We start from the raw sequence: 25,937 nt of genomic DNA, 5'->3' as shown, positions 1-25,937 counted from the left end.
CCTCAAGCTCTGGCAATATAAACTTGCAATGAGTGTAGGTACAGAGTCAAATCACTCCTACTAAGACACAGAGAAAAGGGATAAAGCCCTCCACAAGTTCACCAACTTATAGAAAACTCATTATAATAAAAGATAAAATAACTATGGGTGGTCACCTCCAATGACAATCCAATGACTCTGCATATACTCAGGTTACATGTTAAAGTTAACTCTGTGAGAAAAAGAGGAAAAGCTTTAACCCCTAAGGCGCAAACAGGATTCCTGTACTGTATGTCCATCTAGTGGCTGAATGCTGAATTTCTCTGCCAAGCAATAAAAGAACTTAAAGCCATGGATGATGTTAGTCTGGAATATCAGTATGTAAAGGGACCTAGTAGCGTATTTGAGTCTAACTGAGACAATGAAGCTGGTAGCATAAGCTTTCATAGGCTAAGCCTGCTTCCTTAATGAAGGTTGTAAATGAGTCAAAATGGGAATGATTAACAACAGAGCCCAAGCACTAAGATGTCACACATCAGCTCCTTCAAATGGTGGGCCGTAAGATTGGGAAGGAATTCTACAATTCATTCATCCTTCACACATGCAACTTAATATATTTTTTCCAGAGTTTGGAAGAAACACCTTTATAATAATGTCATTACTCACTGCTGTCATTTTGTGGTTTAAACACATTCTAATTTGCCACACTCTGGCAAACGAGGATTTATAATCCTGGTCTAAAAAATTGACCCAACCCAAGGTTTTCCCATTTGAGTGAGTTCTTCAATCTAATCAGAAGATAATATATGTGTCAAAGCAGACAGGAGGAGAGGAAGGCAAGAGGCACGGTTCTCATTTCTGACCCTTCAAATCCAGACTTGGTGGTCAAAAGAATATGGTATTTGACAAACAATAAAAGTGAAACATTGTTATGCCCTGCCAGTTTTACTAAACACATTAAGCTCCATTGGCTGGAATGTGGCCAACATCGTTTTCCAAGTTCTTGGAAGGAATGGCCCAAAGTGATCTTCATTACATTTTTGTGGTGCTCTTTTTTTTTCGGGGAATGCCAAAAAACCTCCATTCTTTGAATAGCAGCCTCTCTGTGTCTGTCAACACACTTGTTCAATCAATATGCCCTCTGGTCATCAAAGCGCTCTTCCAAATAACTTCAATAATTAGCTATTGGCCACGCACCAAGCTGTGTGAAACTCGTGTGAAACCAAAGGACAGTGGAGTTGCGAGACACGCACAATCACAGACAATCACATAATGTTGATCTCTTGTTTTATGGCTGTGCTCAGCTCTATAAACAAGGGCACGAAACAGCAGCCTTCAAGTGCCATGTAGTCCCAATTAGATTTTTTCAGTATTTTCTTATCTAAATTTGAGGGAGGATAGCAAAGGGTCTACAGTGACTCAGACCCTGAAAAAGTCTACTGCAGTGATCCACAAACTATCAGTTTCCATTAGTTTTGTACTTCATCTCCAAACAGTCTCAACCACTTCCAGCAGCCAGTGAGAGATTCTGGGATCTGAAGTCCAAAACACCAGGAGGTATTACTATTTTATATTACCAAGAAATCTTGAAGGTCTGGCATCCTTGTTGGATCCAAATAAAGGTTTCTTGGATTCTAATGAAACCTTGGAAAAGGGAACTGCCCTTCCAAGTAGAGATTGCTACTGCCATGTGTGTAGCCTGAACGCTTTGGATGCTTTTATGAGCAACACAACAGCACATATTGAGTAGAGGTTTTTTTTTTTTTAAAGGATTCCTCAGTTATGTAGTCAGCTCTGATTTCTATTATTGTCTCTTTAGTCATCATAGTAGGCTGACATAATTTTCTCTTGGTCATTTGAATGCAAGGAGCCAAGAAGTTGCTGATGCAATAAAGCCGATGCCATTTATCCTATGGCATTTCCTCCCGCAAAGCCATCTCTTTCCTCTATGGTTCTGATGAAAGTAGGCAACGATGAGCAATAAAAAAGCATCTACATACTCTCTTTCTATGCAGACTACATAGGAGATATGTCAAAGCAGGAAAGAAAGCACAAAGGGGGTTTCTCAATGTCCATAAAGTAAGGCAAGACTAAAATGCAGAGCGCGAGAGAGTGAAAGGCAAGAAGGTCTGGTAGAGGCAACAGATTTGTCTCTCTGTCTAACATCTCACTACATTGCACAAAGGCTCTCTCCGTGGCGTCCTCTCTCATTAAAGCTTTAATTAGATGTGACAGGGCCAGTGGGACCAGCGCATGGAAGGAGCCAAGCAGCCTCTGGCCAGTCGCAGCAGAGAGTGGGAAGGGCCACAGGAACTTACCTGCTAGGCCTGAACAGCTGGCAAGGTACTGAAGGGGGGTGCCCCCAGCCCCCCCAGCTGGAAAGGATCGGCAGGAGAGCAGAGAACAGAAGGAGAGGAAAGGTGTGCGTGTATGGGGGGTGGGGGAGTTAGAGCAGAGGGAATCTCAAGACCTTTGGAGAATAGAGAGGAGTGGGAAAATCCATGAAATGCCAGCAAGGCTGAACAAGGGATGCCACAATACTGGACACAATTAGCGTACGCCAGGCTAAAACAAAAAGAAGCCCAGGAACACTTCCCAGTCTACAATTTGTTTGCTCAGCTATGGATTTAGTCCAGAGCATGAAAAGTTTTCTTTTATAAACTGCAGCTCCCAGACTACTACTTGCCTAAGAAAACTCTATGAAATTCATGGGGTCACCATAAGTTGCCAGTTGATTTGAAAGTAAGCATATGGTACATAACTACCAGAAACCCCCATCGTGCATGGCCAAAATATCATTTTCTCCTGTAACCCTTGTATCTTCTCTTGATGTCATCTAACCAATGTTAACAATGTATTGCTCTGTTCAGTGTGTTTGTGTCATTAAATTTAACACATTTAAGATCTTGATGATTATTTCACAGTTTGAAGAAAGGATGTTACAGTTTGGAATTCAATGCCACCTTTTAATTAACATGCAACAGCTCAAACTGGATGTATCAAAGACACCTCAAGGATCTTCCAACAAGGCCACAGAAGACCCAAAATGTCTACATTTAGAGCCATAAACTCGCTTCCTCTGAGCAAGACTTTGAAGGATTCTTTTCAAGTAGCATCAATGGATTATTATTAAAATACTCCTCTGGAGGTCCCTTTTCAAGAATTAACTCTATTATGCTCAAACAAGTTAAATGATTCACTGTTGTGATGTACTTATTAAGTTAATATTAGGGTTAGAGCTTCTAAGCTTTGCTAAATACAGGAAGGAATAGTGGGGTGTTATATGGATTGCTAATAGATACTGCCACTGTAATTCTCCCAGGTTTGTCCACCCCCTTAAGTACCACATGTCCAATGCCTTCTGAAAACTTGTTCCGCCTCATGACTTCTCTCACAGATGCTGTCACTACAGGTCTGAATGAACAATGCTAGGAAAACAAAAGTAATTACATCCCATTTTCCCTGATGTTATTCATTCCATTTAAGAACCACACAGTACAACTGCTAAGGGATTTTGTTGAGTCTACACATTTTGAAGCAGTCAAAACATAGACCCAGCAGAATAATGCTGCGGCATAGTTCTAGGCATCCTAAGACACTCCAAAGTGTGATAATGTTTAAAGTAAAACTCATACAAAAATTAACAGCCAGACTTATGAAGAAACAGGACAGAGAAGAATTACAAATTCATGGTTATGAAACTGACAGAGGCCAAAAATAAACGGATCTGTCCCATTCCCGAAGAGTCCGAGAAATAAATGGATTAACACGTCAACAGAGATCCAAAATGTCAACAGAGATCCTATACTGTACTTCAGCCATGTAAATCCACTCTCACATAATTAACTGATGGTTATGTTACATCACCTTTCTGTTGAAAACTTGTGTAACCAACTGCATATCTACAAATGTGCTAGCTGTTCCCATAATCCCACTGATGCAAGGGGTACGTACTGAAGACACATCATCAGAGAATACACAACTGAAGTACAATACTTGCAGAACTCTGTATGACCAAAAGAATATCCAACAGGATACATAAGGAAACCTACATCCACGTAAAACAGGATATCACAATACATTTTGCCCCTTTGAATTTTTCTGCTATAGAGGAAAAACCTCTAAATGCATCAAAAACTTCTAGATCAGTGGTTCCCAGGTGTTTTGGTCTACAACTCCCAGAAATCTCGCCAGTTTACCAGCTGTTAGGATTTCTGGGAGTTGAAGGCCAAACATCTGGGACCCACAGATTGAGAAACACTGCTCTAGATCCTCCAGGCCAGCTCAGGTTGACCACAGAGTCACACAGAGAACTTTCTGCCTTCACATAGTAAAGCAAAGTCCCCTGCCTCTACAATATGACCTCAGCATAGCTTAATTTAAAACATAGCAAAGAAGTGCAAAACTGGAATCAAAGTTCACTGTATTGTTAATGTCCTCATTGCAAAAGGGTACTTAGAACAAAATTATTGCATGATTTGTGGTAGCCACTGGAAGGTAAGTACACTTGAATTAAAATTAAAATTAAAACTTAAATTTTAATCCATCTATATTTCATAGGGTTTCATGTAATTTATCACCCTTTGAGAAATTAGTTATTTGTCTTGCATAATTGACTGGCAGCTTTCCATCTTGCCTGGTAAAATAAAAAAGAGCAGCCTGTTTGAGGATATAAGTTTTCATAAACTGAAGATGAAGAAATGAGTTAGGAGTTTAAAATCTCTCCTGAAGCTAGAATTAGGTAATGAAGGACCAATAAAATCAGTGGACATTCATGCAATCGTTTTGTTAATGAACTGTGAAAAGCCAATTATGGCCACACTAAGTCCACTTTAACATTTTAGTTGTCTCTTCGTTCTTCCCTTAAAATATTTATTTAATTATTTACTGTATTTTTAACCTGCTCTATCTCAACCCCAAAGGGGACTCAGCGGCTTCCAAATTGACAATAATTCAATGCCACAATAAACATAAACATACAATACAAAATGCATTATACATCAAAATTGATTCCATAGCCAGGTTTTAACTCTCTTTCTAAAGGACAGAAGGGAGGGAATCTGTTAACTCAATTTCCACCCTACCACACTATCACCCCATAAGTATTATTAACTAGAAAACACAATTGTGGTTACATTGAACCAAGAGATTTAGTCATTGATGTCCAGCTTCTTGGCAAGAAGTGTCCGCCAGTCCAGAAATAGCAAGCTAAGTCTGTTCAGTCATCCTGCCCTTCTGGATATCGCTGGTGGATATTTCTCCTTGTTTTGCCAGCATTCATTCATGCCTTTTGGAGATGAGATACTGCGGCCATCCTCATTGCCCACATCAGCAATTCATCATGATTTTGATTGCTGCTGGGTCAAAGTTGAAAAAGAATATGGCAGCCCTGTAGGCGGCATGACAGCCACTGGGTTTTTATGGGGAGGGGGTGCCCTCAGCTAGTCCTGGCATAGCAAGCTCCATGGGAAATATGCTGGGGGAGGAACAAAAGAGGAGGTGAATGACCTAATCACTTCCCCATCAATGACAAGCTCAAGTCTGTGGATTTCATGACAGTTGACAGTATCATAAAGTTTGACAGGCATTTCTCTTTGGAGGGACAAAGATCAGGAAGAATCAACATCAACTACAAAAAGAGCACAAGAGTCATGACACGGGGGTGGTGGAGCAGGATGGATGGATGGAGAAAAACACATTCTATCTAGAGGCAAAGCATTGGCTGCTTATCCCTCACAAGAATACTCAGTGCCATAAGGGAAATGACGTTGTTGAATTTATTTGTAATTGTTATTCTGTTGGCTTATCATGCTTTTATTGTTGTTGTGTGCCTTTAAGCACTTTCCAACTTAAGGTGATTCTAAGGTGAACCTATCATAGAGTTTTCTGGGGCCGAGAGTGTCTGACTTGGCCAGGCTCGCCCAGTAGGTTTCCATTGCCGAGTGGGGATTTAAAATCTGATCTCCAAAGCTGCAGCCCAACATTCAAACTATTATGCCACACTGGCTTATTTCTCCTCAGATTTTGAAGATCCTTATACAACAGCTATCCTCAGTCCAGACTGTCCAGGTGCATTTGACTACAGTTCCCATCATCCACAAACAATCTGGCCAAAAATAGCTATATAATCTCGCATTGAAAGCAGGTTCAAGAACATCAAAAGATCCCTTTAGGATCAGGCCAAAGACATGCATTGTGTTCAAACAGTTGCTACCAGCTGCTTACTTGGAAGCCCTGGAGTGGTATGAGACTATAAAAGCAACTTGCTGCTCATGTTCCCTAGCAGCTGATATACAGAGACATCTACATCTTCCTGCTCAGAATTGCATAATTCAGATGCTTGAATCTGTTGCAAGAGACACATGCTTGGAATTAAATCATTTTGAGGTCAGCAATTTGTTCTGAATCCCAGAGCTGAACACAATCTAGTCTTTCCATATAAACATCCTCTCCAGGTAGTGGTGATCTTTTTTGTGTTGCTATTGATTATAAAATCCTGGAAGTCAGTAGTCCATGCTGATCTACTGAAAGAAATATCACAGCATGTTCCAATTGGTCTAGAACACCAGAAGATCAGGATTAAAATCCCTGTTTTATTATGGAAAAATCCCTTGGGCAAGTCCCACTTTTTCAGCCAAAGAGGACACAAATCTCTTCAGAATAAATCTTGCTCCTGGGATTTGAGTCACCATATTTTAGCACCAATTTAAAAGGACAAAATAAGGAATCCTAGATCCAGGTTTGAAGCTAAAGCCCTGCTTCCAAATATTTCCAAAGAGATTCCTAGTCCAAGCTAGTGAGTGATGCCTTAGTGGGGTACCTCTGGGCAATAATAAACAATTGAATTTTGCAAGACTTTACACTGTACACTGTAAACTCCACCACAAGGCAAGTTTGAAAATACTGCTGACATGATCATTCTCCAAAAAGCTGGAGAGATATAGGAGGGAGGACAGGAAGAAAGGCTTGATAATTCACTAAATTCATCTTTCCAGTTATGCAGATTAGCACATAATAATGCTAAGAATGCAAGAGAAGCTCCCAGGAAAGATAACCCTGTTCTGAATGCACAAACTCAATAAATATACTGAACATTTCTGAAGGCATACTGTAGTTTCTCTCTTGTTTTCTTCTTTAAGAGTATCAAGACAAGATATATTTGAGAGATTACAGTATAGTCTAACTTGTTCTTCCATCTGATGAACACTTTCTGGTCAAAAAGGTTGCAGTAACCAGGGATAAATCAAAGACTTTTTAAAAAACCAGCTTTTTTTTTATAGGAAAGTTAGAGCAAACATGGTGTAATGCTTTGCACATTGGACTTTGGAAGAGGAGGAGATAATTGCCAACTTTAACATATAGAGGAAACAAGAAGAGGAACTAGACCATGTCAAAGACTTTATGAAGGCTATTATGAGGATTTTGGCAGAGTCAGAACTGCAAATGATGATACACTCTTGACTCTCTGAAGAACCTTAGCACTATATGTATTCATATGTGCTGGTTTTAAGCCACAGGCAACGAGCCTGAGGCTATGGGGCTAAATACAACCATCCTGGAAGAACAGCCTGGACTTTTCAAAAAGACTACATATTCTTTCCATTATATGATGACTTGGTAGCTTCTCCAGTTTTGTATAGTCTCCCCCTCCCCCAGCCCTGAATTCTAAAAATTAAAATGCCACCTTCAAAGGTTTAATTATTGAAAGTAAGATCTGTATGCTAAAATGTTCTGTTAAGTTTGGTCTTTTTCCATTTGGTCTCACCCACCACTGGAATCCCCACAAAAACACCTCCCTTATTTGAAATCAAACAGGCGCCTTTAGTTTGAAACAGGCGCCTCACACTTGGTTTAATCCAACATTCAGAACCTTGGACAGCTGCAACTGAGACTCACTAATGCTGTAAGGCTAACCATACTTATCTCATAGTAAACCCAGATGAACACACTAGCTTTAACCTCCAAGCAGACATACACAACAGTGAGCCGATAAGAATCTTTCCTATCGCGGAACCTATCAAAAGATGTTGTATCAGCAAGGAAGGAGCCTGCTGGAGTCTTATGTATATTCATAGGACCCGTAATGCGGTTAGCTATACCTTCCTGGAGAAGACAGGTGGGTTATCAAAGAGTTGTCACCTGATTTTGCCATCTGACTTCTGTGAGGATAGTGAGTTGAAGGCAACACCAAGAGATCTGAAGCTTGCTAGGAGGGCATCAAATGCATCATGGGCAATTTATTTGCTGAGGAAGTAGCCTGTGCTTTGTCCTCATGGAGAGTCTTCTGTTATACAGAGTAAGGTCCAAGCATTTGGATTCATGGCAAGTGCCGCTATTGGGGAATGTTTCATTTTAAAACAAGAGATGCCAAGAAAAGAAGTTTATGGGAGAACCATGCCATCTTAATAATCTGTTTGGAGACCAGCTGATGCTGATCAGTGTAGAATGGCAAACATTGTGTACGTGCTCAGAGGCGCTGTTTTTGATTATGCAACAATTCACATAACACAGAGTGGCAGGGATTGGGGCTCAACAATATGGCTAAAGGAGGAATGGTACGTCTGCCAGACCAGCAATATCTTCAAAGTGGTTTGAGAATATCACACATGATATGCTTAACAGCAGCCACTATATGTTCTCTTCAGAGTGACCCTAATTTTCTAACATCACCATGTAATACTAGAACAAATCTCGGATTTGCCCAAATCATTGGAACTTAATTTTAACAATTACACAAGGCTTATGCATACATTTTCATTCATATGTCCATCTTTCATCTCACCATCATTTTTAAAGAAATCTATTTTCTGACTATCTGTACACAACATACAAATGTAGTGATGATGGGAGGGGAAGATTCTAGTAACGTTATCAGATATTAATACATGCCCATTAAACCTACCCCTATCAAAGCACATGGCTGTCTTCACCCTTATTCTATTTACAATACTGACCAGAAGAGAACATAATTGGAAATTCAACCTTGACTTATTTTATATGCATCATTTTTGCAGTTGGCATTGGATCCTGGTGCACCAGAGTCATTTGGAGAGATGTTGGGTGACCATATTTCAGCTGGATGCTGGTGGATTTGAGCTCAGCCCAAGCCAGCTGGCAGCGCCTGGGACCACTATTGGCTGGGCCGGCTGAGGCTTCTCTCTTCAGGGAGGGCACAATAAGGCGCTGAATAAGTGGAAAAAAAAACCTGTCAGCTGCTCAAGAAGGCCAACCTCAGCAGATTTCCTGTAAATGCTTGGGGCACCTTAAATAAATAAATAAAGACTAAACTAATCCCATTTGCAGTATTAAAGGATTTAAGTGAAAGCCATTTTAAAAGCATCAAGATAGCATTAATAATGATGTCTGAACATGGCGCGGCAATCCTTGTGACACAATAATCTTCATTTAAAAATAATTATTATTTGCAGGGTTCTCTTTTGTCCATTCAGAATCCTCACAAAGTCGAGGGTGCAGTGGGTGGGGTTTATCGTTTCACTTGCTTTCACACTTTTAAGATGGCAATCCCCAAGTTTTGGGGCTGCCCTTGTGGAACCAGATAGATCTCTTTGAAATTCTTCATGACCAGAAACAGGGGGATTTTTTTGGTTTTTTTCCCCATATATATCATGTATGCACACACACACACACACACAGAGTACAACCCACATATCGGCAGGACAAGAATTCAATTTCATTTATCCATGTTTAACAAAATATGTCTTCCTTGGATTATACAGGCACACACATAAAAATATCCCAGAGCCACCAAACCGCTGAAAAATGTTCTCTCCTCATTTTGTCTCTGTCACCTGTTTTCTCCTCACTTTTGTATAATGCCAATTCACAATCCTTGACACTATCCATTAAAAAGATTTCAGCTGACTTCCTTCCCCAAATTTCCCCCCAGCCTCACCTTTACTATCCTGCATCTTTGTGTCTTTTTTGTGCCTGCATCGTTGGTGACAAGGCTATACAGATCCAAGTGTGACACGATTTAATATAATAAGCATGGTGTGTGGGTCACCACAGATACATTGCCTCAGACAGAATATTCACAGTATCTCAATACACTTTCTCTGTCTAAAGGGTTTTGAATACTATAAATCTGCAGTTTAGAACCTACAGATGACATGAAAAGTGCTCTCACCAGGCATCTAGCAGGATTCTATGGTCAACATCTGCTTGAAAGTCCTCTACTGCAATGACTTACTGCCATTCTATGGTATTCAAACTTCTTTGTGTATAATGGAAACCACATTCAACAAGCTCGTATAGTAAGTGAACTTATTGTATTTCTCAATTAACTTTGTCTCCTTTCACAATCCAGATGTTTTGGACTTCAACTCCCACAATTCCTAAGTGGCTGAGGGGGAAATGGAAGGCCCTGAGGCCTCAACCTCATGCAGGGTTAAACCGGGAGTTAATCCCACCAAAATGGGTGAGGCTTATGTCTAAGTGAGTAAATGTATTCAGAATAATGTGTAAAAAGACTATAGATCCATCTTTACTAAAAAGTAGACCATGTCTCTTTCTTCGATTTTTACTGCCAGGTAATTGTGTATAGAATTCCAGCCTAAAGGTTGCAGCTCTACCAGAAATATTTCAGGAAACTGTTTCTTTTATGTGGAATTTGAAAAAAAAAGGCTCAAAGTGGCCAACACAGCACTTCAGAAAACAACATTTTTACATCCTCTCTCTCCACTCTTTGGTTTCACATTTCTGAAGGAAGGGGCATCACACGCTATACTGAAGCCATGCAATTTATCTGTGAAATAAAGTATTTAATGCAAAGTGGGCAAATTTTAGGAAGAATCGATTAAATACGATGAAACCTAGAAAACATTAAAGGGGATTTCAACACATAAATTAAAGATAAGCACTTTCTCTGTAATGCCAGGCAAGTCCGATAACAACCCATTCTCTTAAATAACATTTGCTGTATTATCCCAAGTAATGTATGAATCAGCATTCTAGCTCTACATAAAAGAGATTAAGTTGTATTTTTAGCAGCCTGGTCATGAAAACTGTAATTTGATTTATTGATCTTTTAACATGAGCTTGAGAGAGGGAGCAGGAGAAAGCGATGCTGTCACCGAAACAAATGGTGGCGGGAATAGAAGCAGTTCAGCTTTAACAAAACAAGAAACAAATCAAAACAAAAATGCTTTTACAGACTACTTAAGGCCTTGGACAACTCATGCACATACCTCATTTTTGTAGCTATGAGAGAGAGAGAAAATAATCTCCTTCCTCTTATTTTAGTTCTTCTAATTCAATGGAACATGTCACATGCAGAGTTGCCTAGTTGCAAATTCTCCCTTCCCTATGCCTTAACTCAGCCATTCCAAGTTGATGTCCTTCAGATATTTGAGAGTGGAGGTCCCATCATTCCCAAGTAACATGTGTAATAGTGAAGGCTCGTGGGATCTGGTCGCATTCTTCTGGAAGCCTGCCCTCACACTTCCCCTCCTACATGGCAATTTCTTCCACCCTGGTTTATGGTTATGGTTTCTACAAGAACATAATCCAGAGTTTGTTGCATGAGATAAAAATGGCAAACTATGGCCTTGAACTCCATACCCATGGATTCTATATCCATGGATATGGGGAATCTGTCATACACACCCTGAATTTTTTTTTAAAAAAATTACAACTTCAAAAAGCAAACCTATGCCATTGGATATAAAGGGACCTGAGCATCCATGGATTTTAGTATCCACAGGGACTCAGGAACCAGATCCCACTGGATACTGAGGGCTCACTGTAGGTTTTTTTGATAATTGAGAACTAGCCAAGAGTCAACAAGAACAAGTTTAATGGAAGGGTGGAGTGCTAAGAATTAACTGCCCATAATAGGTTTATACTGAGAAGCATTAGTGGTAAAGCTTATAAAAATTAGCACTATATAGGGAGGAATAATGCTCATGTTGACAGTGGAACTTTGTCAAGAGCCGCTTTAAAGAGGACTAAACTGTTACTGAACTAAGCCGATGGTGTCTTGGTTTATATCAGGATGAACACCCAGATTCTCCGATTCTAAAGTGGACTGAAAACTTGCAGCCATTAAAGAGAACTTAGATACATTAAGGGTTGGGGTTTTTAAATTACAGTTCTCAGAATAACTCATATAATGTCCATACTGACTTAGATGGATTTGGAGAACTACAGTCCAACATGTTTTTCTTTTTTTTTTCAGGCTTTGAGCAATACCTGCTCCATCAACTATCAAATGCTTACAGAATCCAGTTCACTGATGTGACCAACAGCTGGGAAGCAAGCTAATGGTTCAGTAGGGTTTCCAGGCAATTTCAAGTAGTATCGACTGACAAGCTGTCCTCAGACTGAAAAGCCATGCCAGAATCATTACATAAGAGTACATGGAACTTGACTGTGCACACACACACACACATACAAATAGTCACCTGATCCCTGCTGAGCTGAAAACGACAATTACACATGGCTGGCTGTTAGAACAAGTTTCATTGCGAAGCAGAAGAGGTCAGATCAGTTGTTCATTCACTTTTTAAGCTCTCCACTGAACAAGGCACTTCATTTCAGCTGCTAAGAACTAAGCCCCATTATATTAATAATAGTGCAGGAAAAGATAATTCTTTAGTTTTAGGTGTTCTTGGAACCTCCTATTTTTAAAAGTGGGAGGTTCTTGTATGCTGTCAACTGTAGTTTTCATAAGAACTTTCATTAAAATATATATGTCCCACAATTGATCCATGATGCCTCTTTAGCAGATTTAAACATTTTAAGTTCACTCAATTCAGTTAAAGGCTGCAGCTCTACTTTGAAACTTTTATTTCTATAAGGAAATCCCAAAATAGAAATAATAATGTTCGGCTAAATGTTTAAAACAAATGCCCTCCTGCTACACCTAACTGTAAAGCAAAGGGCCCCTTTCATTGAACCATGCCCATTGTGGAATACATCTCACCACATTAAAACAGTGGATGTGGCTCTTAATGAGACATGCCGCATTATCACAGGATGTCTACGCCCTACACCACTGAAGAAATTATACTGTTTAGCTGGTATCGCACCACCTGACATACGTCGGGCAGTAGCAGCCAGCAATGAAAGGACCAAGGCAGTGACATCTCCAGCCCAAAGAATACCACATGCTCACTTGATATCACTTTGCACTGACATGAAATGTATTTTAAGCAAATACCTATTTTCAACTCTATTCCTCTATGCTCTATTAAGTCTTGGTAAAATATTCCCTTCATTAATCACTTGGTATGTTTTTAGAAAGGGTTAGGGGTGGATTTATATCCTGATTTCCACTCCAGAGGGTCATCTGAAAGCAGCTAACAATATACAATTCACAACAAAGGCAAAAGCAATCTAATCCTAATCTTCATCAGTTAAAATAATCAGATAAAGAACAGTTTCTCAACCAGACTATTAAAAAAACTTGGAAATACAAACTCAAGCAATAAGATAAACAGTGGCAGTGTTAAGGAATTGCTAAGAAAGAAAAGTTAGCTGTAGTTCAGCTGTTTTAAAGAAGTATGAGAGGGTCTGCAGTACAAACTGTTCTTTTCTGGAAAACTCATGATTCATCTATAACCATTCTGCCGGCTGTAGGACTTTTTCCACTTCCCCCGATGCTCTACTTGTTCACTTATAAATGAAACAGATATTGCAAAGGCACTGCTAAAGCTCCAGTGTTCTCTCATCCAAAGCAAACTAAACCCAGTAGCACTGCCTGTGGAACTTCTCGCTGTTTGAGGGAGTGGAGAATGAGCAACTGTACACAACGGTGTTATTTCTTCCAAATCACTTCGACTTGCTAAGAAAGAGTGCAGTGCAGTTGGAAGGATATGGAGGAATGACAGTCAATATATGTTCCACAATGGTTGTCAAATCAACCCACTCTCTATTTCTTTTACTGAATTTTAATATTAGTTATATGTTTATTACTGTTCATATTGTTTGCACTGTAACACTGCTATAAGCTGCTCCGAGTCTCCTCGGGGAGATGGGCCGAGGTACAAATAAAGTTTTCTTATTATATTGCAATCCATGTTCAACATAGACTACACTGTCCATGCCATGACCTGTTCTCTTTCTCTTGAAAGAACAGAATGAGGGATTGTATTTTTCAAGCCAGGATCTCCACATAGCATAGTGCCTACTTCCTCTGAGGACGAGAGTGGCTGGATAGAGCTGTTAAGTCAAAGAATATTGTTTGCGAAATAATGGTACTACTTGGGGGAAAGACGCAAGAGTTTTGCATCCTCTGACCAGAGACAGGTTGGCTGGGTCTCTATGGGGCCTGGCAGGTTGCATACTGCCCACTGAGCTGCTGAGGGAACAATTGGGCAGGTTGGTGTTGAAAGATAGATGAGGCCCTCAAAAAGCAGAACTTAGTTGACTGCGTTTGCAGGGAAAACAGACCACCAAGAGTGTAGGAGACATTTTTTTCAGGTGTGCTGGATTAACACACACTTAGAGCCTTACATCAACATAGCTGATATATTTTCCCCAGAAGTTTGTCTCTATGGTTTCTGAGAAAGAAGTAGAAAGCATAAGCTTTGGTAGGCATAATTCAACTTCCACAGACACATGAAGTGAAGATGCTGTATGTAGCTGTAAAGTGAGGACTCTTATGCAAAATGCACCAGACTGTAAGTGCCCATATGCGAATGCACATCTGTTTAAATGTGCACACATTAAGCATGTTGACATCCTCCAGGTATATAGGATGTCAAGTGCACACAGCCCCCTGCCTCTAGCAAGTTGCCCGTTTCCTTGGTACATGAGCATGTAAATTCTGCTCTTGTCCTCCTTTCCCTCCATATGCTCAAATCATTGGATCATCATTTCATTTCAAGGCACCTGCAAGCCAATATCCCCTCCCTTGTGTTGTGAGAGACCTTTTTTATGGCAGAGCTGCAATTCACTTGAGACAAAAGTTTGAGTTTGAATCATATTTGCAACTCTCTTTTCAATTCACACAAATGAAAGGCCTCCTTCATCTCAGGAGAGCTGAGGGGGGACATAAGCTTTATCTTTGAGCCCTTTTTTTAAAAAGATATTTTTACATCCATAGAAAGAAGTAAAATTGCCTCTGCAGAAATTCAAATCCAATGCCTTTGCATTTATATTTAACTGTTTCATTCTATACTATCGTTAAATGGTACCTCTTTCTGTGAGGTGTTTGTTGCTTAGATCCCAGAACAACATTGTATTGGACTTTCAATACATTGAGAACAAGGATCAAATTACACATTACATTAATTGCATTTCTTAATTAGCATGCACAGGCCTCAATATACTGTTTCTTAACAAAAAGCAGACACAGAGATGTGTGATCCAGATTAGCACAGAGAGGTTAACGCTTTCACCCTATTTTCTTACCCAAACACAAGTCCTGAAAGAACTGTTAACTACAAATTAAATTCTTGTTGGCTCTTAATTTATGCTGTTTTCTTCGAGGCTTCTCTCCAGGATGTTGGAGACAAAATTATGGATATTAGCAATGATTGGATTTTTCACCTCCTTAAAACTTGGCAATTAACAAGCTATGGCAGGAAATTTATTTTTTTCTTTTAAAAAGTAACCCGCCCTCACCCACAGCCATACCTGATTGTTTAATCTCTTCCTCCCCTTCATGAAAATGTCTATGTGTGCTTCCCCCACCCCTTATTCTCAAGGACAATACTTAAACCCACAGCTAGAGGGATGCTGGAGAATTCCAAGGTCCCTGAGTCAGCAGCTGGCACCAGAGCATGAAGTGTAGCAAGCTCTCTTCAAGAGCAGAAGGCCACTTTCTGAGTATTTATACCAAGCCTAATCAAGTGAGAAGCTTCATACTGCTTGCCAACCACTAGGACTGATGGAGCTAACCTTCCCATACAAATTGCTTTCCCCCCAAAATTAAAGAAACCAGAAATTTAGTCATTGCTGTTTTCCATCACTAGCTTAGCCCTCAGTGGTTTTATGATGTTACAGAGAGGGAGAGTTGAGTCAATTTGTCTATACTTTATAAAACAAAGTATACCATCTGAGCCACACCTGTAGCAATTCTCATTATTGTGACAGCTGGTAAAAGAGCTGTTTAAATTACAAGACATAAAACCATAGATAAATACCATAGTACACATTCATTGGCGACCCTAGAATATTAATGAAGAATTCTTCACATGGGTGCAAAGATAAAGTTAACCCAGAAGCTAATATTATTGAAGATACCTGTCTTTTGAGTGCATTGGGATGTAAACATTTTTCTAAACCTTCTTGTACAAAAGTTAAGACATGTTTCACCTTCACTTCTTTCTGCATTATTGAATTTTCTGAGCACTACTTGCTAAAAGCCTTCCAAGTATTGTCAAGAATATGTAGTGTTGATTGTCTCCTTGAACAAAAAATGGTATTAATTCCTTGATTCTTCAAGTTTCTTCAATCAAACCAAATACCAAATTATAACCAGTAAAGTGCTCTAGATTGAGAAAAGGGATAAATTTAAGTTTTCACAAAGCAGAAGTTACTGCACACCGCAACAAAATATTGCATATAAAAATCAACTTGATTATGTAGTCAGAATAAAGGTCTCGGAGTATAATAAGCAACTTGAAGAATTTCAGATGAAGAATTTCAGATTAATAGAAGCCCCGCCCTCATGATCCTCAAATTTAGGTGCTTTGCTCATGTAGTGCAAAAATATACCTACTTGCACAGACTTCTTTCCACTCGGACAGAAGAGGAGGCTGTCATACAGTTTCTGGATTATATTTCATTATTGTTATATTTATTTATACCCTGCCTTTCCCACCCAATTTGGGACTCAAAGGAGCTTACAATTTAAAAATAAACAATACAGCCAGACTTCTATATTTGCTGGGGTTAGGGCTGCTGGAAGTTGACTATAGAGTTGTGCTGGAGGATCTAGGTATTTATAGAGGTGTGTTCTCTCTAGAAATCTTTAGTCCAGCAGTGTTTCCCCAACAGCCAACTAGAAATCAGATAGACATCTCTTTTTCTCCCATGAAGGGAAAGTTTTGGTTTATGATTCCCCATCAGTATTGTTGCAGAAACAGTATCAGTTCTTCGCCTTCCATTTTTAGTTAATTGCATTGCCATGTATATACAGTACAGACCCACACTTGTGTCTCATTCAGCTTTACATCAATTACAATATATCAGAACAGATATTCAAGGCACAAGCAAAGTAAGGACTTAAAATATGGCAGAAAGAAATGCATACTTACATTGAACTCGCAGAAATCAAGGCTATCGAGGCTTTTGCTTCTGTGTATTCTCCCTTTTATTCTTCTTAAAGAAGGCTTTCCTTGGCTTATACTACAATTAGAACCATTGGGATTTTCAGAAGATGGTGTTACCCTGTTGGAGAAAAATTGCTGCAGTTTAGGGTTGTGGGTTTTAGTTTTCATAAAGGCCAAGCACAAAGTCCGTTATGGAGCTCCCATTTCTTCATCCCATCACCACTTCACCTTTCTTTTAAAATAGCCAAGTCTAGGGTACCTGGGTTTGTTCCTGGGTTATACATGTCATTTTCTAATTGGTTCTATCATAAAAACGTGAAAAAAGTTTATTAAACACAAAAGATTAGAAATGACATATAAAAGGTTAAAAATGGCAACCAGAAAAATGAAGTTTCTGCAGTATAACAACTACTTTCATAGTAAATACTGCACAATTAAACAGGAAATAACAGAAAATAATTTTTTTACACAGTGTAACAGAAAAGTGACATTTTGGCACAATTTTCTCTTGATATCTGAACGCTCCAAAATGCTATAGAAAAATTATTCTTCAGAGAAAAATGCTTTGGGTGTGGTGAAATCACTCTTAGGTTGCTAGATTCTCATGCCCAAGCTACCTATAGACTGTAAGAGAGAGTGCATAATTGAATCAGATGGAATCGCACATTGTATTCACCCTTTGACATCTTGTACACTTCCTCTGCAGCACCTATTATTAGCTATAATTGGGGGCACAAGGCTGCTCTAATATGTATCCCACTGGCCTGACCTAAGTATGGATGTTACCTTCTTAACATCCCTTACACGGTTATAGCTAGGCCAGATTAAAAGGCTTTGAAGTTCTCTAGGATGGAAGTACATGTTCCTGAGCACCAAAGTAAAAGGGCTTTGGATAAAATCTCCAGATTGACAATGATGGTGGTGGTAATGTTGATGATGAAGAAATTACATTTACGGTATATCTGGCTTATAAACACACATAACATCATTGGATAATACAAGCCAGGTTGTAGTCATCATACGTCCTCCTTATTCAGCTACAATCATGCAATCTGAGTAAGATTTGCGTTGAACCCACTTGAGGAGGAAAAAAAGTGTTTCAGGAAGCAGCAAAAACTAGATTTCAGTGTCAACAAATGTTTCTATTGTTAATTGCTGTGAAGTCAGAATTAATGTTCTGGACTTACTACTTGCACCATGCTAGGTATTAATGTTTCTCAAAAAGACGCACATTGTTATAAAAAAAACCAGACCACAATATCAGCTCTCAGAGCTTTATTAAACTGTCTCCCTGCTTTGTTCCCACCTATGCCCAAATCACTTCCCGTCAAATGCCAGGTAATTTTTTTTCCTGCTGCTGAGGCAAAAAGTGATGAGGTCAATAGGACTCAGCTGAACATGATCAGTACACCTCCCATACACCCACAAGATGGAGAAATAGATGACATCCTCTCTGACTGATTGACCTAAGAACAATTTCCCTATTTGTTTTCATTCTTTTTTTTCATATCTATAATGAGAACACGGTGATGCTCATTAAAATAATGGCAAGCAAAACTGGTCAAAGACAAACTGTGGCACTGAAAATGTGATCAGGTGCAGACTGTCATTACAAAAGGACACCATCTCAGAAATGAGCTGTGAGACAGAGAGAAAAAAGTCAGCATGAAGAAATACTGTGGCTTGTGATGGTCCATTGCTCAGCTATGCATAAGGATAACATGCCTCCTATTGATGCATGGGTGATTTATGGCTTTTCTAGAATAAGGGTAGAATGAGCAGATCTCATTTGCATTAGATCAGCAAAGATCCCTGTCTTTCACTTGTTTAAAGGTAACAAAGGAACTCCCTCTATAACCCCAATCCCAAATTATACTGAAACGGAGCAACCATGGGTTTTTGTGCAAAAAGATAAGAATTCTTATCTCAGAATGAAATAACGGACACAGAAGTATTTAATGAAATATATATGTCTTTTGCATCAGGCGCTGGTTGTTGCTTTGCAAGATTCTAAGCAAAAATGACAAAATACATCCCACGTACCCATCCCTGTTCCACATTTTTCCTATGGCAAGAAGCGTTTGAAGATAGGGAGAACGGTATTAATGAGGGTGAAGTGCAGCATGTCATCCAAATCATAGAAACTTGTGTGTGGGTTATTTCTTTACGTTTAGTTTAGAGTGCAGAAATGTGGAGGAAGACATGCAGTTATTGGACCTGTTTCTGGAAAGAAAGAGGGACAATAACTGAAGCAAAATCAGAAGCTAAAGGGAGGCTTTGAAAGATATTTTATTTTCCTAAAACCCCTTCAACAGCAAGCTTTAGGGTTGGTGTCACAACAGGACAGCTTCTGATTTTCATAGATTCCTTTCTTTGGCAGGTGGGAGAAGCCCAACCTGGAAGAGTTTGAAGACCCTGGAAATCAGCCATAATGCAGCAACATGGCAATTTTATATAGCAGCATTTTAGGTCTGCAGGTCACAGCTAGTTTGGCAAGGCTAGATAGAAGACAAAGCCTGGTCTTCCTTAAGCAGAAGAGTCTCATAACAAGACCATGGAACTAGGTTCTATATCTACTGCTTTCTTTAACAATGTCAAGTTCATTGGTTTAGTCCATTGTCTGATCAGGTCAGGCCACATCAACTTTAGTAGAACAAGAAAAAAGGAAGGTTCATTTAGCACAATTTTTATGCTCATGCCTAAAATCAGTGAACTATTATTGAAAAACAACGAATTAAAACCATTTTATGCTGTATTTTTATTAGAATGTTAGGTAAGGCAATAGCAAAATACACCCGACTATTCCTTGCCTCAGAAAACACTATAGTCATGGCTTCACGCTAAACTACCAGATAACTTGAACATACATACACAGATAAGGCTTCGTATATATCGAGAGAAAGAATAATTGTTTTTAAAAATAAAGTTTTCAAAGGCATCTATTGCTTTATATTAACCTTCTTTGTTTCATAGTGTATCTCATCACACTTAAAGACATACACATCATCAACATTTGACTGCCTATAACCGACCAACATAGCAACCTTTACCAAAACAATATTGCTTGTTGTTGTGTCCCTTCCAGTCATTTCTGACTTATGGCAACCCTTAGGTGGATCTATCATGAGGTTTTCCTGACAAGATTTGTTTAGAAGCATTTGCCTCCATTCTCTTCCTCTGAGGCTGAGAGAGTGGGACTTGTTCAAGGTCACCCGGTGTGTTTCCTTGATTGAGTTGGGATTCAAACTCTGGTCACCGCAAACATAGTCCAGTGCTCAAACCACTAAATCATACAATTTCCACGAACAAAACCTGCAACAGGGAGTAATGGTTCCTTAGGATTGCAGGCAGTCCCCAATTTATGAACAAAATAAGTTCTGTAGGTTTGTTCTTCAGTTGAATATGTATGTAAGTTGAAACAGGTACATTTCAATGTAACGATATATATGCATGCCTTTGGATAGCACCCCTGTGGGGTTTGTTTTGCTGTCTGTGACCTTGTTCAGAAGATTTCACCTCATTTTCTGTACCTGTGAGAATGGGTTTTTCAAAAATTGGTTGGTGAGAAAGCGTCAGTGGATACATCTTTTCCTCAAGATAACTCTTTCAGGAGTGAATTTTCCTTCCTAGGGGTAGATTTCTCTCACTTCCTGTTGTCTCACGCCCGTTCTTAACTATGCGTCATTTTTAAGATGTTTGTAAACTGGGGACTACCTGTACATACTTAGTCAACCACAAAATGAAGGAATAGTTGCTATCAATCGAACCCAAGAGTTCTGCCTTTCAGGAGAAGCATTAACATGTTGTACACCAGCCATAAAATCCTATGCATTCAGTATTATTCTGTGCTTGGCAAAACACATACTCATGTTGAATGTCCATAAATAAACACACATACCATGTGGATATTTTTGCTTAGAATGCCAATTATCTGTCAGCAAATAAAAACATATGTCTTGCTTCAATGAGGCAATATATTCTGAAAACACACTTCCAACTGATCACACCTTCCCTTTATGGCACATTTAGCTTTCTCGTATTGGGTTTTCAGTAAATACCAGAGGTGATATATAGAGTTTTAGGATTCCCAAGGTTAATCATTTATTTTCCAAGTAATTAATGTACCAGTTTCTGCTTCCCTCCCTATCCTGGGCTTTGATTTTTTTTGTTCTAGGCAAAATCAACTGACAGAATTTATTTTCCAGTGTGTGGATAAAAATAAGATAATTACTTCTAAATAGTGCTCTTCTCTCTTTCCAAATGAGGGCAAATGTGGAACCTGAAAGTAGGATATATAAGGTGCATTCTTGTTTGTTTCCAGATTTTCTGTACCCCTCTTCAAAAGCACCTGAAATGTCCCATTCCTTCAGAACAGCAGGTTTGACCACAGTGGCAAACCTCTTAGTTTCATCTGGTCTAGATTATCCCAATGTGTTCTGCATAGGACTACATGAAAGCTCCATAATCCAATGGCCAGGCTGTTAAAGTCTCAATGTGTGGAGTCTGTATATGGTTAAACCAGCCTCTGATTCGTTTCTGACTGTAATTCAATGACTAGCAATTTAAGAGATTTCTATGCCACCACATAACCCAAGTTCTAAAGGCAATTCTCATCTGGGCAATCCACACCACATACACACTAAAAAGACAATCACAACTGAAAACACACATGTAACAAAAACAAGTATTAACATGATTAAACCACATAATCCAGCACATGGTCCAAGGGATTCCCATGTCCCCTATCCCCCAAAATATCCTGGCCAAAGAGGAGACTTTGCCAGACACTAAAAAGGAAAGTGTTCCTCTCTTTAATAACACATAAAATCTTACTTGGGTCTTATTTGTTGCAAGACACCTGGAAAAAGAACTTTGAGAAGAATTTGAAAATAAAGGTAGGTGGGTAGGAAGCCAACCCCCTCTAAACAAATCTTGCCAAGAAAAGCCTACAATAGGGTTGCCATAAAGTTTGAAATGACTTGAAAACAAACAACAAGAACGGCAACAACAACAGAGATGGGATGAGATAATTTTTCAGGTAAGTTAGTTCTTAGCCTTTAAAGCTGGTTACTATATGAAATTTGTGAGGTTGCCATAAGTTGATGAGAAACTTGAAGCTATACACAAACATTTCTGAAGAATGCTTTTGGTGGATAAGCTTCCCTGCCTACTAAGACCATGTTTGAAGCCCTCTTGTGTGACTTGATGTCCCCTGAAGAACAAAAAAAAAAAAAGATTTTAACTGTGGACCTAAGACCATCAATGACAGAAAAAAGTCAATTTCTGAGTATGTATAAGGAGTTCCAGACTATGAAAATACCACAAAAGTCCTATGTGACACATGAGAGTTTTCTCAATTGGCTCCGATGCAAATTCCAAAGAACTAAACAAGCAGAGCTTTGTTGGATGGAGTTTTCATAACATACATTTTTAATCAGATCATTTGCCCATCTAGCTCCTTATAGTCTACTCTGATTTTTCAGTGGTTCTTCAACACTTCATAGATAGCCCTGCTTCAAAAAACGTAAGGAATCAAATCTGGCACTTTCTATTCTCACCTCACTATGAGATTGATGTTGCTGAACATAAATATCAAACTATGTTGGCTAAAATTCCTGGATTATCTGTGGAATTTGAATGACTCAAGGGGTGGAAATTTCTATAGGATTGTGTTAGTTGAACCTGTGAGTAGGTCTGGGTTGGAACCTATACTTTTCATTTCCATTTTTCAGAACCTGGCAGGTAGGCAAAGCATAGTAACTCCTATGGGCTGAAAGAGCTTATTAGGGCAGAACTGAGTCACTCAGTGGCCTCTCTGATAAACTAGTGCCAAGTGTGAGAGTGATTTGATGATATGGACTACTGTCCCCCAGAGTCAGTCTCACAGACCCCCCCCCCCCAATTCATTTTCTTAATGACTCTAAATGGCTTCTGTGCAGTTGCTCTTTTGACACTTGCAGCCCTCAAAATTGAATTAGTCACATATAAATTAGATTTCCCTAATATTGTGTGAAGATGAAACACAAGGCAAAAACAAACCATACCGTAATGATGTTGTGCTTTTACTGATCCACAGCACAAGACCTTTTTATTACAGGAGAAATTAAAGTGGCAGATGTTCTGTAAAGGAACCAAACAAAGACTACTACCTTTCCATTTTTCATTCAGTGGGATTCAGGTGGATTATCTTCCCCAACAAAAGATAAGTATTTGAAACCTTTCTTATTAAATGGTCTATTTTGCTTCACTAATAATGTGTACTAATGTACCAGACAACATATGGACTTTAGGGAAAACCACAACATTGATACATTAATGTATGTATTTTTGGTTACAATTTTACCCTGAATTTAATAAAATAAAATATTTATAATTATGTTGATTTATTGACTTTGATGTGTAACCATTTTAAAAAACATTTTACACATTTTGCACATTTACTTTTCCTGACATAAGGAGAGAAGCACCCGTTTTCCTGTTAATTGTATAATGAGCAGACAAAAAGCAGTACTATAATTATTTTAATCTAAGGACTGGACTTTGACATTGATGAACTCTTACTATATCCTCCCATATTGCCATGACTAAAACAACAGTCTTGCTACTTGTGCAACTGGGATGCTATTACTTTTTGGGTTAATGGTGTGTTTACAAAGTAACATTCTATATTGCAAAAAGAGTGACACTAAAACCCCAGGCCAGTCTTGAGGACAGAGTGATCCCCTAACCATGCAGTCCTATACACACAGTCTAACCATAAGCAAGTCTCATTAAATTCAGTGGGTCTTCCTTCCAAGTACATGAATACAGACCATGGAGCTAAGTAAGTTTAGCCTGGAGAGGAGAAAACTTAGAGGTGACATAATAGCCATCTATAAACATGTTAAATCAGTCAAAGGATTTATGTAGAAAATGGGGCAAACTTATTTATTTGTTTGTTTGTTTATTTATTTGCGGTATTTATATAGAGCCCTTCTCAACCCCAAAGGGGACTCCAGGCGGTTCACAGTGATGGCAACAATTCAATGCTTATGTGTTCTGCTACTCCAGAGACCAGGTCATGGGACCAATGGTCTCAAAATCACAGTTGGCCCTCCACAGCTATGAATTATGCATCCATGGATTCATCCATGGCTTGAAATCCTTATAAAAAAGATTTCTCACAAAACAACAATATTAAGGGTAATATAAGGGATGCCATTTTACTATGCTATTGTATATAATGGGACTTGACCATCCACTGATTTTGTTATCCATGGGGAGTTCTAGAACAAAATTCCAGTGGAAACCAATGGCCCACTGTACAAAAAAAGGGATTCCACCTCAATATAAGAAGTGGCCAACAGTAAAATGAGTTGGGAAAAGGTGGTATTTCCTTCTTTTGATGTCTTCTAACAGAGGTTGAACGGACATCAGTCAGGAGTGCTGTGTCTTCCTACACAGCTGGACACTGGACTAGATGGCCCTTATAGCCCCTTCCAACTTTATGATTCAATGACACTGATACATGACTACCTGATGGGTGTTGTTCTGAATGCATTTTTCAATCTGTATAGCAAGAGGTTCCAATGCACAAAAGTTTCATGAACCAATGAGCCATGAGCTCATGAGAGAAATCAAAGGATATCAAACAGAAGCCACTTAATGCTCTGTTTTGTCCTTGTTTCTTAAACTTTTCTCATTAAAGCCCACAGACAGTCCCCAGAGTGCCACATGTGCTAGAGAGAGGTACTACTGAGAGTGAGCCAGCATTAACCATGTGTCTCTTGTAACTGAAACCTCAACCATAGCAGTCTTTGCAAGAAAAAATGAAGTAAAAATTGAGAAGATCCAAATTCTTATACTGCAACATTAAGACGTGTTGCAATTATTTTTCAAAGTGCAACAGTCTTTCTTTTATAAAGAAAATATACAGAGCTTATTGATACTGTAAATAGTTTACTTGTGAATACTATCCACACCTATTGTAGTGCCTTAAGAAAACAGTTAACATTTATTTTAACAAGATAAAAGAAAGCTTTTCAAAACACTGAGAGTACTGAAGAACAAACTATGGAAAAAGAATAAAGTGCATTTCCAAACACAGGTATAGCAGGATATCTTGAAAAAGCTTTCACTGAGCAAAATGGTAACTGGGGTACAATACTTTAATTCACTTTTTCATTTCAAGTCTGTATTGATGGATGGAGGATGTGAGGGAAGGAAAAAATGGAACGTACCAAGCACCGGAAATAGGAACAGACTTTTTAGTAGCAGTTTTAGCTATGTTCTGTATTATCAGCACCTTTCGCCTTCTGACATTTTACACTCTCTCACTGCAATCTCAGGTCACAGCAAGAACAAATCAGATGTGGTGCTTCCGTTCATGTCTATCTGACTCAAACTCTTAATGTGAAGATGCAATTTAACACCCAGAATAGATGCTATTCCTTTATTAGCTTTTTAAAATGTGGGGGGTTATAGCAAGTGCCTGAACTGCCTTTGCACATTAAAACTCAAATCAAGCGTACTAAAGATGAAGAATCGCATCTAAGCTGCACTCTCCAGATCTAGCATTTGCTGCTTTTGTGTATTTTAAAAAGTGGAAACTTACGTGTGTACTACTGTTATCTTCAATTGTGTTCCTTTATCTTGCTCCCTCCTTGCCAAGACCATATTGAACATGTGCTTGGATTTTTCTAAAAACCACAATGTCCTATTTCTTCAAGTCAAAATGAA

General features: G+C 38.9%; 1 protein-coding gene across 10 annotated transcripts in view; it reads right to left on the bottom strand.

Annotated features, from left to right (window-relative positions):
- tjp1 (tight junction protein 1) overlaps positions 1–25,937 on the bottom strand; it is a 137,442-nt gene that overhangs the window by 109,918 nt on the left and 1,587 nt on the right. For all 10 annotated transcript variants that reach the window (XM_062963342.1, XM_062963332.1, XM_062963344.1 and 7 more), the window contains exon 2: positions 17,205–17,337. In XM_062963342.1, the coding sequence (XP_062819412.1) occupies positions 17,205–17,337 (133 nt within the window). The remainder of the gene's footprint in view (positions 1–17,204; positions 17,338–25,937) is intronic.

The sequence above is a fragment of the Anolis carolinensis genome, unplaced genomic scaffold (genome assembly GCF_035594765.1).
Source record: "Anolis carolinensis isolate JA03-04 unplaced genomic scaffold, rAnoCar3.1.pri scaffold_11, whole genome shotgun sequence".
In the NCBI taxonomy this organism is placed as follows: Eukaryota; Metazoa; Chordata; class Lepidosauria; order Squamata; family Dactyloidae; genus Anolis; species Anolis carolinensis.
This window is presented reverse-complemented; position numbering and strand designations above follow the sequence as displayed.